The 13,559-nt window shown below is 44.1% G+C and overlaps 1 protein-coding gene across 3 annotated transcripts in view; it reads left to right on the top strand.

The window, feature by feature from the left end:
* The window catches only part of KLHL29 (kelch like family member 29), a 395,104-nt gene extending 382,064 nt beyond the window's left edge, over window positions 1-13,040 (top strand). For all 3 annotated transcript variants that reach the window (XM_042032873.1, XM_042032874.1, XM_042032872.1), the window contains one exon: window positions 10,716-13,040. In XM_042032873.1, the coding sequence (XP_041888807.1) occupies window positions 10,716-10,899 (184 nt within the window). In that variant the 3' untranslated portion in view covers window positions 10,900-13,040. The remainder of the gene's footprint in view (window positions 1-10,715) is intronic.
* Window positions 13,041-13,559: the final 519 nt, after the last annotated feature.

Raw genomic sequence — 13,559 nt, 5'->3', positions numbered from 1 at the left:
ACTTAAAGTCCTTTTAAATAGTTTTACATGGCTGCTACTGAAAGACGGGCTTGTTTTGGGCTGTGCACAGCCAGCCCTTCACAGAGCAGATTTCCATGCTGGGGAAGAGCTGAGCTGTTGATTTCCCTGGAAAAGCCACTGCTGGTCTCCAGACACTGCCACAGGCACCAGGTGAGGGTTTGTTATCCATGTTTGACGCAGCAGCATTCTGAGGCACTGAGCCAAGCCAGGGCAGAGGCGATATGCCAGACAATGTCCTGACAAAACCCTGGCTGGGGAGGGAGGAAGAGCAGCAGTGGGGCAGCAGCAGGGCCCACAGCAGACCCACATCTTCCAAATATTCAGCCAACTGCACCTTGCTCCAGTGGTGTCCCTGGCCCCCATGCTACAGTTGGAAAACACCTCCATGTTTTAACTTGGATTTAGCCTTTCACTTCGATGCAGATGAGAAAATGCCTTTTAAGAAATCATGCTCGGTTTTTCTCTTTTTGCTGTTTTTTTTCTCATTTCCACCTTTTTTCCCTTCCTTTTATTAATTTAAGGGGCGCCCTCTCTTGGCTGCTGGAGCTGATACTGCTGTAAGCAAAGGGGTCAGAGCATCAGCTCCATCCCAGTGGCTGCTGCCCTGTTCCCCTGCTCTAAGGACACATCCTCCCAGTCCCTCCACTCTAGCAGGAGGCGAAGCAGGTTGAGGAGTGCCATGCTCAGGCAGCATATAATGATATTTTTCTCCTGAAAACCAGAAATAACAGGTACAATACCGCTCAGGATCAGAGCCCTAAGAAGTAAAATGAAACATCAGGAACTTGGACATTTGATACATTCCTGCATCTTCCCATCCATCATAGAGAGGGATGAGGTGCTCTTTGAACATCTTGGGTTTGTAAAAAGTAACAAACATCTGGTAAATATACAAGAGAAATTGCATGGCTGATTCCAGCTGCTGGCTGAGCACCTCACCTGAAAACTTCCCAGGGTTTCTAACATGAAGAGATGCTTTGCTCTGCACCCTGCAGAACAGAAGGACCAAGGAAAGTGAACTGGTGACCTAAATATTCTCTAGTGCTTAGGCGCCATAATATACTGGCTTTGTTTAAGTAGAATTTGCCATCTGTCTGTAAAAAGTAAATTCAAGCTTTTAGATTGTTTTCTAATGCCTAAAGCAACAGTGGACAGGAAACCTACATTTATATATGGTCACCAAAAAAAAGTAGATATAATTGGAAGCAAAAAAGGCACCATTTCAAAGATTTTGAATGTCCTGGGAAACAGTCAAGGAAAAATATTTCAGCCTAAAGGACTTGTAAAGCCTGTGACAAAACCTAAATAAAGCAGAATGTATGGAAATAGGAAAGATGGGGGCTCAGCAGTTACAAATAGGTTAAAAAGCCTGCTGCTGCTACAAGGAGGCTGAGGGAACCAGTGCTGAGGGCTAATAGGGGTAAAAAGAAAGGCACTTTAAATCTTTGGGGATCAGATTTGTAATTTTAATCAGTTATAAAACCACTGCTGATGAGACTGATGAGGTAGCAAAGTAAAATACAGACTGATTGGGTGGGTGTTTCTCATCTGTATTTGGAGGGGAACAAGGAGGTTCAGTTCCATGTTCTGCTGTAAGGGACCGAAAACAGTCACTGTTGGCAGCAAGGAAAGATGGGAACCCTGAAATTATATTCTCAGATCCAGCAACCCAGCTGTCTTAGACACAGGTGTCTTTAGAGATTTCATTGAGAAGCTGATTGAACCACTAATGTTGATTTTTAATAACTTTTCAAGTTGAGGATGGATCAGGGCACTGGCAAAGTATTTCCATATTTTGAAAAGGTGAAAAGGAGAATTTCAGTGCAGCAATTAATTTTGCAAAGTACCAGCATCAAGCTAAGTGGTCTCACTTAGCCTCATGTTGGTCCTCTGCAAAATACCAGAGTGGTTAATTTGGGATTTCATCAACAAATAACTAGATGCTAATAAAATAATGAGCATCAATCAATGCACTTTTCTGGAAAATGAGGCTTGTTAAACCAGCCTGTTGTCATAGAATCATTTAGGTTTGAAAAGACCTTTGGGGTCCTCGAATCCAACCATAAACCTGACACTGCTAAGTTCACCAAAGGTGTTGGGAAGCCTGGTTCTTTGTTTTGGTTTGTAATACAACACGCCTGGCTGCTAAAGACAACTGTGACGCTGTAATATACTGCAATTTCTCCAAGGTATTTGGCTGGCATTATATGGAATTAACAAGGCGCACAGCACAGAGATTGAATCTGCTTCAATGACAGATCTCAAAATGTAGTTGTTAATGAGAAGATATCATTGAGCAAGGCCACTGGTAGCAAGCATTTCTTCTTCTTCAATGCTATTTAATACATCTACCAATAATCCAGGTAATAGAAAATCTCTCCTGATAAAGGCTGCAGGTGGCATAACACTTTCTGGGTACAAAAAATATTACAGAAGGAGCTATTTTAGCAGTTACCTGAGTATCTGAGTTGTACTGTCTCAAGCTAGCAGTGGTATTTTAAATACAAAGTAAGACATGGAGGAAGCACACTCTTAGCAGCCCAGCTCCCTTGGAAAGCCAGGCTCTCAAAGGAGGACATAAAGGAGATCACTCAGAGCAGCACAACATGAGCTCGCATCACAGTGCTCTGGATAAAAGGTCAGTGCAATATTGGAGATATAAAATGAGCCCTAACACCAAAATGAAAACAAGCTGAAGCTGGGGAGAGTGAGTGCTGCCACATACAGTGCTGGAGAGACGAGTGCAGGTCCTGGGTCCTGCATCAACATGTGGAAATAGCAGCAGAAGTTCAAAGGGAAGCTGCCAAAATGACCCCAGATTGCAAATCAAACCTTTGACATGAAACTCAAGGAGCTTATCAAAAAAAGGCTGAGAGGTGACTTGATCACTGGGAGCAAATGGAGAAGCTTTCAGTCTTGCAGACAAAGGCATAGCAGGTTACAAGGGCTGGAAAGTCAAGTTACACATCTTGGCCTCAAAGTGAAGCACTTTCCCAACAGCAAGGATAATTAAACAGAGAAGCAGCAAGGGAGGGGGTGAACTCACCAACACTCGCTGTTTTTAAGAGGAGATTAGATACGTTTCCAGGAGAGATGCTGCCTGGGGAAATGTCCATGGCCTGCGTATACACAAGCTCAGATTAACTAAGCACAGAGGTCCCTTCTGACCTTAGCCTGTGAATCTATAAATTCCTCATTCTACTCATTAGCATGGATCACAAAAAACATGGTTTAAAAGCAGCAACATAAACAACTTAAAAATTAACTGCATGCTATTGATCTCCTCTCACCAGGAATCACTCGATACTGAATTTGCTGGGAAAAATCTTGACCGCATCACTTTTATTTTTATCTGCTTTGTTTCTACATGTTAGTGATGAGGGAGCATGATAGCCTCGAGCAGAGGGAAAAGAAATGTGTGTGACATTCCCTGCCTGTGAAAAATTAAAGGTCCGTTCAAATGGTTTTAATATCAAGTTAAATTACTTTTAATGAAAAATGAAAAATAAATGGTTTGGGTCTCCAGCTCACAATCAACAGAAGAGCAAATTGAGGATCATTTTCAGATAAGCCCAGCCTGATGGAAGTCAATAAGAAATTCATGCTCATGTAGAATTAACCCTCTGAAAGATGGTGCTAAATGAAAAAAGAGCTATAATAGGCCTGAAGTGTTTTAAAATTCACTGAGAGGTTAAACACCTTCCACACAACAGGTGAGGGACATACTTGACATTTCCAAAACATCAGGCAAGTGTGAGCTTTTTGCCACACAAACCCCATCTCAGTTTGGCAGCCCCTATTCATTTGCAGGATCTTGAGATGGTGAACAGCAGCCAACAGGAAGGAAAAGCCAGGATGAGATGATCCCACCTCGCTCTGCCAGACACCTCCCTCCAAAAAGACTTGCAGATATCCCTCCCTTTCAGTGTGGCAAGGCCTCCCTTTGCAGGTGGGAGTTCTCCCTTCCTGCAGTGCCCTTCAAGCGTTTATTTTTCCACAAGTGAAAAGAATACCAAATACATTCCTGTGCATGATTAAAAATTCCATATTCTGCTTGCTTAGGATGCAGGCAGCGTGCAAACAGGCTTGTGCTGCAGAGAGCCTCCACGGGGCAACAGCGGCAGCATGGTGGTGCCAGCAATAATTCCAGAGAAGCTAATTTAGTACCAGCAATTCCCAACAGACACCAGAAAAGCATTTTCTTCCTCCTCCCATGACTGCTAACCAGTAAGATTTATTAGATGGTTCTGCTGAATGGAAATCTTTAATAAAACTTTGACTCAGGCTGAACAGCACAAAACCAGGGTCAGTTTGGGGATTATTTTATCCCCCCCTTCCCCCCCACCTCCCCCTGCCTCTTCTTTTCAAGTAAGGCCTTGTTCTTGAACAGCAAAGCATGGTGTCTCCTGTGCTGACCTGCCAGGCGTTGCTGACCTACAACACCAGCTACCGCCTCCCCAGGCTGGCTCATTTCGTCCTTGCAAAGTTCATGACAACTCCAGGCACTGAAAGGGGTTGGCCATGTGCTTCCCAAGCCTACAGACAGGAAGGCTGGTGTGTTCAGCCAGCAGCATTTGCAGCTGGAGGTGTTTGTAGTCCAGAAGGTAAAACAAAATCTTCCAGCATATCTGGAAGGAGACATAGGTGTGGGGCCATCCTCCACAGATAGCAGTGAGAACTGCTGCACCAGACTACTGGCAACAACTTCTGTAGGAGCTGATGACATGAAGGATTGTGGTGGGCATTAAAGCATAACAATATAGACAGAGCACTCAGGCCATTACTGATGTGCTGTGGACTTCGGAGTAAAATACTGCTGGTTTTCAGCAAAAGTAACGATGCCACATGATGGTTTTGGATCATTAGCAAGGGAAAGTGCTCGCAGAGCAGGGGAGAATATAACTGGAGCTTGGCCAAAATACCCACACTAATAATCCTGCTCCAAGAAGGGGCATGATATCCTCCTAATTGACCATGACTAATCTGGACCCTCATTTATCCATCTCATTGTAAAGATGACACTTCTGGCAGCATGACACAGCCACCCGAGCTCGAGCCTTCTCTGACATAACCTGGCTGCCAGTGCGGCCGCTCTCGGCGCCGGGGGCTGTCAGCACTGCCACCAAACAGGGGACAGAGCCTTGGCTCCTTGACTGCCACCACCCATGGACACAGTGCCAGCAATGCCTTTTCTCCAGCACCACAAACTACCATGCAAGTGTCTCAGAAAGGTCCCTGGTTTAAAAGAAAGCTTAAGGGGCACTTGCAGCTCTGCCTGGCACTGCCCAGAGCTACAGCCCGCAGGGGCTGGGACCCTGGAGGCTTCCCTGGTCCTAAAGCCAACTCCATCCAGTCAATGAGCATCCTGGAATCACACAGTGTCCTGAGCTGGAAGGGATGCACAAGGATCATCAAGTCCAACTCCTGTCCCTGCACAGGACAACCCCAAGAATCCCACTAGCGTAATTCAGTTCCACCTCCAGTAAAGCCCTCCTGAAATCTTAGGGCAGGAAGGAAATTCATCCACTAATAAATGCAGGGATATTTTTTTCTTCTTTTAAGCAGATCCAGTGTCAACCTAACTGATAATACTCAATAATGTTTGTGGAACTGCTCCAAATAAATGAGTGTGTGCTTGTGCATGCGTAGCCAAGAGTGAGCAGAGAGAAGAGCATTGTTTGAGGCCTCAGAAGACACTAAGTTTCAGTCAGTCAAAACAATACACTAATTCAGCTGTTTCAAATCTTTTGCAACCCTGAGAGTTACAAGACAGAATTTTTTAAAATTATTTTTTAACGTTTCCTGATGAGGCTGATGTGATCCTTAGGACTGAGCAATAATAAACAAAACTAACATTCCTTGTAGTCCCGCTGCTTGATGGTATGTCCAGCATATCACTGGAAGAGGGAAGTGCTGGAGCAAGAGCACCCAGGCATTCACCTCTCAAACATACAGAAAAAAAACCAGTGAAATCCTCCACTTCCAAAGCTTACTGCCCATCAGGAGACTTTCATCTTCCCACTCTACTCAGCTCTTGCCAGGCAGCACTTCTGGTTCCCACAGTTCAAAAAAGACAGACAGACTGGAGGGGGTCCAGAGGAGGGTCCTGAAGATGATCAAAGGGCTAGAGGTTTTCAAGGTGTGATTGGACAGGATGCAAGATAATATCATCTAGTGTCCCTTTCCCACAAAAGGTTGGACCACATAGATGATCTTCCAAGGTTCCCTCCTGCCTGGGCTGTTCCATCATTTTTTTGGTTCAGTGATTCAGTTTGTCCATCAAGTCTTTTAACAGGCAGCTGTCAGAGAGGGACCTTCTCTGCCATTTGCTCAGACTGGGCAAGGAGTGAGAGGTGGATAGGCAGGGAAGAGAGGCAAAGGGTGTTTAGATTACACAAGCACACCAGTCATGGACAGCCAGGTCCCCACCAGCCCTTGGCACACCTCAGCCTTATTGGGATTTTCCTGGGAGCGTGATCCAGAGCTTCATGGAGGCCAGCAGATGGATCAGATGACCTGTGGCAGTGTCAGGGGACAGTCACAGCATGACCTTTTGACACTGAGCATTCGGGAAATGAAGGATGCCCAGGCACCTCAGGAGAATCAGTCACAGGACAGGAGAAGCCTCTCTAGTGAGCAGCAGTAATTACCTGCAGAGTAGAAAGCTGGGTCATTCGTTAGTCTGCACAGTGATAATTCGCTGAAACTAAGGTTTTTGGAAGGAGTGGCTGAAGTGATCTGGGTTTGGATACCCATAACCTTCACCCTGGGCATTCTGCTGGAGAGGTGGAGGTCTGGCTGCTCCACAGCCAAGGAAGTCACTGCCCCAAAGCCACCAGAGGGTTTGTGTCCCTGCAGCAAGGCTCTGTGCCACAGAGCTTCCTTCCTTCCTTCCCAGGCTCTGACAGCCTGTAATCATTTTATCTCTCAGGATTAATGGCACCAAGCAATAAACTCGTATCCTAATTATTGTAATTCTTTCTTTGTATGTCAGCCTTGGTAATGATGTTTTTACAGCTGATGGGATGGAAGGGAGGGGAGAAACGAAATATTGTCACAGTAATGAAGAAAGAGCAATGAGCATATGCCTTTCCACTCACTTTTCTGAAGGTTTTTGAGTTTTCTATTCTCTAAGGTCCCAGAAATTAGTGATGATTGTCCTAATACTGCAAAGTAGCAGCAATCTAGGATTAAATTCCTAATTATCTTAAGCACCTACCTGCCACTTTAGCCCCAGAGATGCCTGAATGTCTCCAAAGTCCCCTGCACATTTAAGTACCCACTGTGTGCTCAGAACTGCCTACTTCTTCATGGCAGGAGGAGCTCACTGCTTTGCTTAACCTCAGGCATGACTCACAAGCTAAGCATTATGCCAGCCTTATCTACGGGAATTGCATACGGAGGGTGCAGAAGCTGCTCTAATCACCATTTAAAATTCATAGTCTTCCAGAGGGTGGAATTCAGCATCCATTTCTTCCCCACTGTATTAGCACCATGATGGGAAGGTAAAGGATTGAGCTGCTTGTCCCAGGTGCTGGGCAGGAATTCTTTCCAGGGCTGTAGCCCAGGTTCCAGAGAATAAGGGCAGCACTTGCCCACTCACTGTAACCCCAAATCCAGAGCATGGGCTGGGGAGGAGCCCAGACCCAGATCATTTTGGGAAAGTTTCCTTGGCTGCTCAGCTGCTCTGTGGTGGCAGCAGCTCTGGCTCAGAGTAGTTCCTACTAAACATGCCACAGAGAAGATTTCACTAGAAGAAATGTGGGTGGCTAAGATGTGACACAAGAATTTGTAAAGTACCCACGTCCCTGTTTAGAGACCTAACGTGAGATGCCCGAGGGGATACCGGCACTTAAGGCCAGGTTTCAGCTGTGCAGCAGAGCCAGCAAGGAAGGGCTGGTGGCTGCTTGGCTCCTGTTCCCATGGTCACCTGTAGAGTCTTCCCTCTGGTCATTCCATTCTTCCCATCCAGATCAAAAGCTCCATACCGAGGAATTTCATTGGTTAATGAGCAGTGAGTGGTAGACCAGCTCCATATGTCGGTGGTGACTGAGGACTGGGACCCTCTCTGTGTTGGTGTGAGGTGCTGCCATCTACACCAGCATGTCCACACCAGTAGATTAAAACTAAGGCCATTCATGGGCAGCAGACCTTGATCATCAGTACTGATGGAACCAGCCCCAGACTCTGTGCTCCATACTAATATTTGTTTCAATTGCCCATTATTGATAGTTCTGAAGACAGATCTTTCTTGGGGATCTTTTGGAGTTTGTTTCATTTTTCCCACTTAACCCAAAAAAATTGATAAATTAACCCATTTAATTTTTATTTCTTTTTTGCATGAAGCATTGTGTAGGACGGCTGTTTTAATTAGTAATCAGCATTTCATTAGAGAACCAAGGTAGCAGAGCTGCTTTGTACCACAGTCCATTTCTGACACTGGACCCTCTTCCACATCCCAAACCATATCCCAAACAAAGAAGCTTCCATCTTCTTCAACTTCACAATCCAGGGGGAAAAAAAAAAAAAAGTGAAACAAAACCAGCGACCACTGCCCCAGGGCCTCATCTCTCAACTGCTCATTTCAGCAGCCCCTCCACCACATCAGGAGCCTGGGGTAGGACAATCCTTCCCCCTCCCCTCCTCAGGCCAGATTTTGCAAGCTGTAATTCCCAGCCTGCCTAAATAGTAACTTGTTCCTGTCCAGAAATGGACCTCCCACCCCTCAGCAAATATCCTGAGTCTGAAACTGTGGTTTAATTTGCACATTTATCTGATTTACTGGGTTGGCCGGTCCTGCCACCTCTGCCTTCTCCTGGCATAGGGACTGAGCCTTGGCAGGAGTTCCTGCCAGGCAGTGCCTCTCTGCCACCAGCTCTGGCTCCTTTGGAGGTGGGCTCCTTCTCTTTCAAAGCCATCTTTCAGGATGACACTTGCTTTACTCAAGTCCTTCCCCATTTCTCCCTGACGTTTGAAAAATAATTACCCGTGGTTCAGTAAGTTCATTAGCAAACTCCCTCAGGACCCTGGGCTATGCATCATCCAGCCCTGCTGATTTGTGGATAGGCTCTAATCAAGTGTTTCAAGTCTCTCTCTCTCCTTCCTCCTCCCTTCAGATTAACAGTTATTTTGACAAGATTCTCATTATTTCCTATTTCCTGGCAGTACCCAGGGACTAGGCTTATTTGAGTCCTCACTGTTGTCATTGTGAGTTTATTTTTAACCTCAGGCTCTGCTTCTCCACAAGGACATCAGAGCCTTGTGTTCTTCAGAAGCACGTGGCTTTGTTGGTGCCATTTTAGTCTCAGTTCATCCTGTGTCTTCCAGCGCTCTCTGGCTTTTGCCTTTATCATTTTTTATCTTTCCTCTTCCCCCTACTTCAAAATTAGCCATATGAAATTACTTTGCTTTTACCAAGCCTAGAGGAGCACTACACTTCACCTTGTTAGATCTAGGCCACCTTCTTGGTTGCAATTAATTTCTCATCTTCCCCTCCCTCCTTTTCTCCCTGCTATCCTTTGGCAGGTACATACTCTCCAAGTCTCCATTTTCTTTCCCAACACAATTATTCACCAGCTGCTCTCAGAACACACCTAGCCACCAGAAAAGCCACAGCCAACCCCATCCATCTTAAGAACATCTTTTAAATCAACTTGGAAGGCAAATTTGGGCTTCCTGGCAGATGGAAAACAAAGACACCCCCAGTTTTGGGTTCCCCATCACGCAGTGGGAAGGCAGCATGGGGCACATGGCAGCCTTCTTTTGCTTTTCCCACCCAGATGCCTCTGCCATGCTCTGCCATTTCCAAATGCACATGTGGGAGCCCAGCCCTATCTTCATCAGCCCAAAGCAGTGTCCTGCCCTGTGCACGACTGCTGGAGAGGCCAAGGTGTAAAGTGGAAGGAAGAGGAAGAGATGAGGCTGAGGGGCAATTTCTCTTTCAAATACCTCCCTTACCTCTGCAACTTCCCTCTTACAGGAGCCTATGGACCATGGGGTTAGCCCAGCCCCATTATTCTTGATTTACAAGAGATACCTGAAGTCAAACACTTTCACTTTAAGGAAGCAGTAAGGTCTCTTGTCTGCAGCCATTCCCTCAGCTGCACAGCCCCAACTCTCAGATCCGTGTGCCCCAGATCCACTTTCCCATGGACAACTCTGGGAACATGGACAACAAAGTCAGCAGGACCTCCAGGCCCCCATGCCAAGGCATGACTACAGAAAGGGCTGAAGCAACAGAACATATTTTGAAGGTTTTTACCCCGCACCATTTTGCAGCATCCACTGACAATTAAAGGAGTAACTTGAAGCAAGAGCTTATTCCAGCTGAGGTGGTGGGAACCCCAAATTGCTTGGATTGGTTTTGCATGTGCAAAGTATTACAGGGACACACCACCCTGCTGGTTTTGCTGCAGATCCCTTGTGTGGGCTGGAGAAACATCTTACTTGGACTTTCATCTGTTGTTTACATTAGAGACAACAGTTACCTACCTGGTAGGAACACAAAAAGGATTAATTTGGGGGAGAGAAAGGGAGAGGGAAGAGAAGGGCCCACACAGCTTTATACAGATAGGAACAAAAGGTGTATTCATTGTTTACCTCTTGTTACAAAAGATTAGGTTTGTTTTAAGCCTAAAAAGAAAATTGTTCAGTAAGACAACTAACTGAAACTAACTTTTTTTTGAAAAACACAGTGCTGTGGTTCTGGATGGAAAAATCTATGCCACTGGTGGGATCGTCAGCAGCGAAGGACCTGCCCTGGGAAACATGGAAGCCTATGACCCTAAAACAAATACGTGGACACTTCTACCAAATATGCCCTGCCCCGTTTTCCGACACGGCTGCGTAGCAATCAAGAAGTACATTCAGAGCGGCTGATGTTCCCCAGGAGTTGGATGGAGACCTGTTTGTACCTGTTGAAAGCAGGCAAGAGGAATACAATTATTAAAGGAACAAAAGCAGCAAAGCCAGCCAGTGAACATATTGCTCTAAAGTCTTGAATAGTGTCTACATTGAATGTAGAAAAATCATCCTCACCTTTTGGTGAACAAGGAGCAGAGAGCTCCGTGCTATGTAAGATATTGTAACTTAATAATGCAAGGGTGTCACTAGATGTTATAGTGGCACTTGTTCTGGACATCGGCTTTTGGTCAACCCAGGTGCAATAGAATTTCTCATATTTTTTAAGCTGGGGAGGAGAGGAAAAAAATAATCTGCATTTTACTTTAGAGCTCAAGCTTGATTCTTAAAATAACCATGCAGATTAGTTTTACTATTACACTTTAGGCATCAATCTATTTGAAAGGTCAAAGTGTCCTTACCACTTTGATTCCTACATTTGTTTTTAATACATGCTTTTCAATACCAATGACTGGGAGAAATCTTGTGTGACAGATGGCTTACGTTGATGTCAGTCTTCCATCAGATCAAACAAAACTTTCAGTTCTCTAGAGAAGAGCCCAAAAGCAGGGTGAGGTGGGGACTGGGGAGAAGAACAACAGCCATTGGTAATAAATTCCATGTAAAATGATGAAAAAAAAAAGGTCTGTTGGGCTGGATGAGTTTCTGCTCCTGGTGATTCTCATGTGGACACGTGTGGCTGTGCCCACAGTGGGGGTGGGGGGCTTCTAACCTTTTCCTCTGGGTTTCTGCTGATGCACTTGGCAGTGCTCGATTCCCACAGTGCAAAACGGAAACAGTTTGGATTCCAGAGGCATTCTCCTGATAAACCCACTCTTCACTCCTGGCTGGAATCGCAGTAAAACGCACAGCATAGTGTGGGTTTGCCACATGTTTATCCAACACAGAAGATGCTTCCTGGGGCTGCGCACTCATTTTTGGCTCTCAACCAAAATTCCTTACGTTGGGATACACGCCACTATCTTTTATGTAAAGTCTGAGAAGTTTTTTATTTTACTTTATTTTTCAAGTTCCTTCCCTAGGTGTGGAAGCCTTATACTTCTTATTTACAGATTTTAAACACAAATTTAAAGCCCATGGTAGAAAAATGCATAGACTTAAGCCCAGTGTAAGAGACTTCAAATTATTGCTATGTAGAGTTGTAAGTATATGCACAGCACAGGGGTTATATTTTTATATATATTAAAATATTGTCTATCCAGAGAGCATTGTGATGTGGAAATTCTTTATAAATTTATACATAAAAGGAACAAATGGGAGATGGACCGGGTAACATAGAGGGGGCAGGGGAAAGAATCTTAAAATTCACCAGTAGGAAGTAACCCCAAGCTAAGGATTGTCTGATTTCCCTCCAAGTAGAGGAAAAAAAGTTGCCATACTTGCCTTTGCAGACTCAAATCCCAAATGCCATAGCTGTAATTCAAGAAGGAGGGTCCTGTACAGGGTGTGGGTAAGATCTTGCATTCAATATCTAGTTGAATTTCATACCAAATACAGTAGCCTTTTTATACGGAGGGAGGTCTGCCTACAGCTTTGGGGAAATCAATACAGATGGTTAGCTAATCATCTTATTTTATTAATAATCATTTATAAAATAAAATAAAAAGAAATTTGTATCTTGCAGTATTAAAAGAAAATGTGCTCGAGTCAGCTGAGTCAAGCTATAGGGTGACTCAAGCCTCTCATTTTGACAGTGAGGTTCCAGCCTTTGTTATGCAGTTGTTTTATTTATTCTTTAAAGAAAAGAAAAATAATAAGCACAACAAAATTATATACTAGTATGTCATTTAAAGTATTTATGTCAAACAGGGTGCAAGTGTGAACCTAAAGATTGGAGCACAAGTTTCTAACTGCCTGAGGCAGGACTAATTTTAGTGTTGGTGTGTGTCTACCTCCAAAGGAGGTGCTACCTGTCAACAAGACTGAAACACATTCGACATTTCCAATTTAGCTTATTTCTTCATTTCTCACACTGGAACAAAACTGGCTATTTCTGTGAATAATATTAAAAACAGGGTTATCTGTAATGGTATTGTATATAGTTTATGTTTACTGTTAAGTTCTTGTTATATTATAATAAATATATTTATAGATCTAGATTCAGTATCCAGATTGGATTAATTTTGTCATGACTGATCAAGAAAAAACACTGCACAAATGGGGACTTGATGTTTCAAACCCAGCCAGGGATAAAAATTTATTCATTCCATCCAACTAGTTTCTCTTGCAAATCCAAAAATTTATTGCTAATACTTAAATGCTCAGAAGCTTCCAAAGTACTTTCATTCTCATTTCAGAAAAACTTTCTTAGAAGTAATTTCAGATTTTATTCAGCAAGAGTGGTTTTTGTTCATCTATTTTCCCAAACGTACTATTAAGTAAAGAACAAAAAGGCTCAAGGTAGTTTAGGAAATTATCTTGAAAAAAAACCAAAAAACAAAACACTGATAAACAGCTTTTTTACTTTATTTTTTCAATGAAAGTAAGAATTTGTGCTGCACTGCTGCTGCGATGTCTAAAAGATGAAAGCTGCATTTGCCCTATGGTCAAAATTCCTTCATATCCAGTGTGGGAGCTCTGTACCTCACTGGATACATCATTCAGAGAGCAATTCCATG

Source organism: Corvus kubaryi, unplaced genomic scaffold (genome assembly GCF_017639235.1).
Source record: "Corvus kubaryi isolate FWS band 111438036 unplaced genomic scaffold, C.kubaryi_AGA036_p1.0 37354, whole genome shotgun sequence".
Classification (NCBI taxonomy): Eukaryota; Metazoa; Chordata; class Aves; order Passeriformes; family Corvidae; genus Corvus; species Corvus kubaryi.
This window is presented reverse-complemented; position numbering and strand designations above follow the sequence as displayed.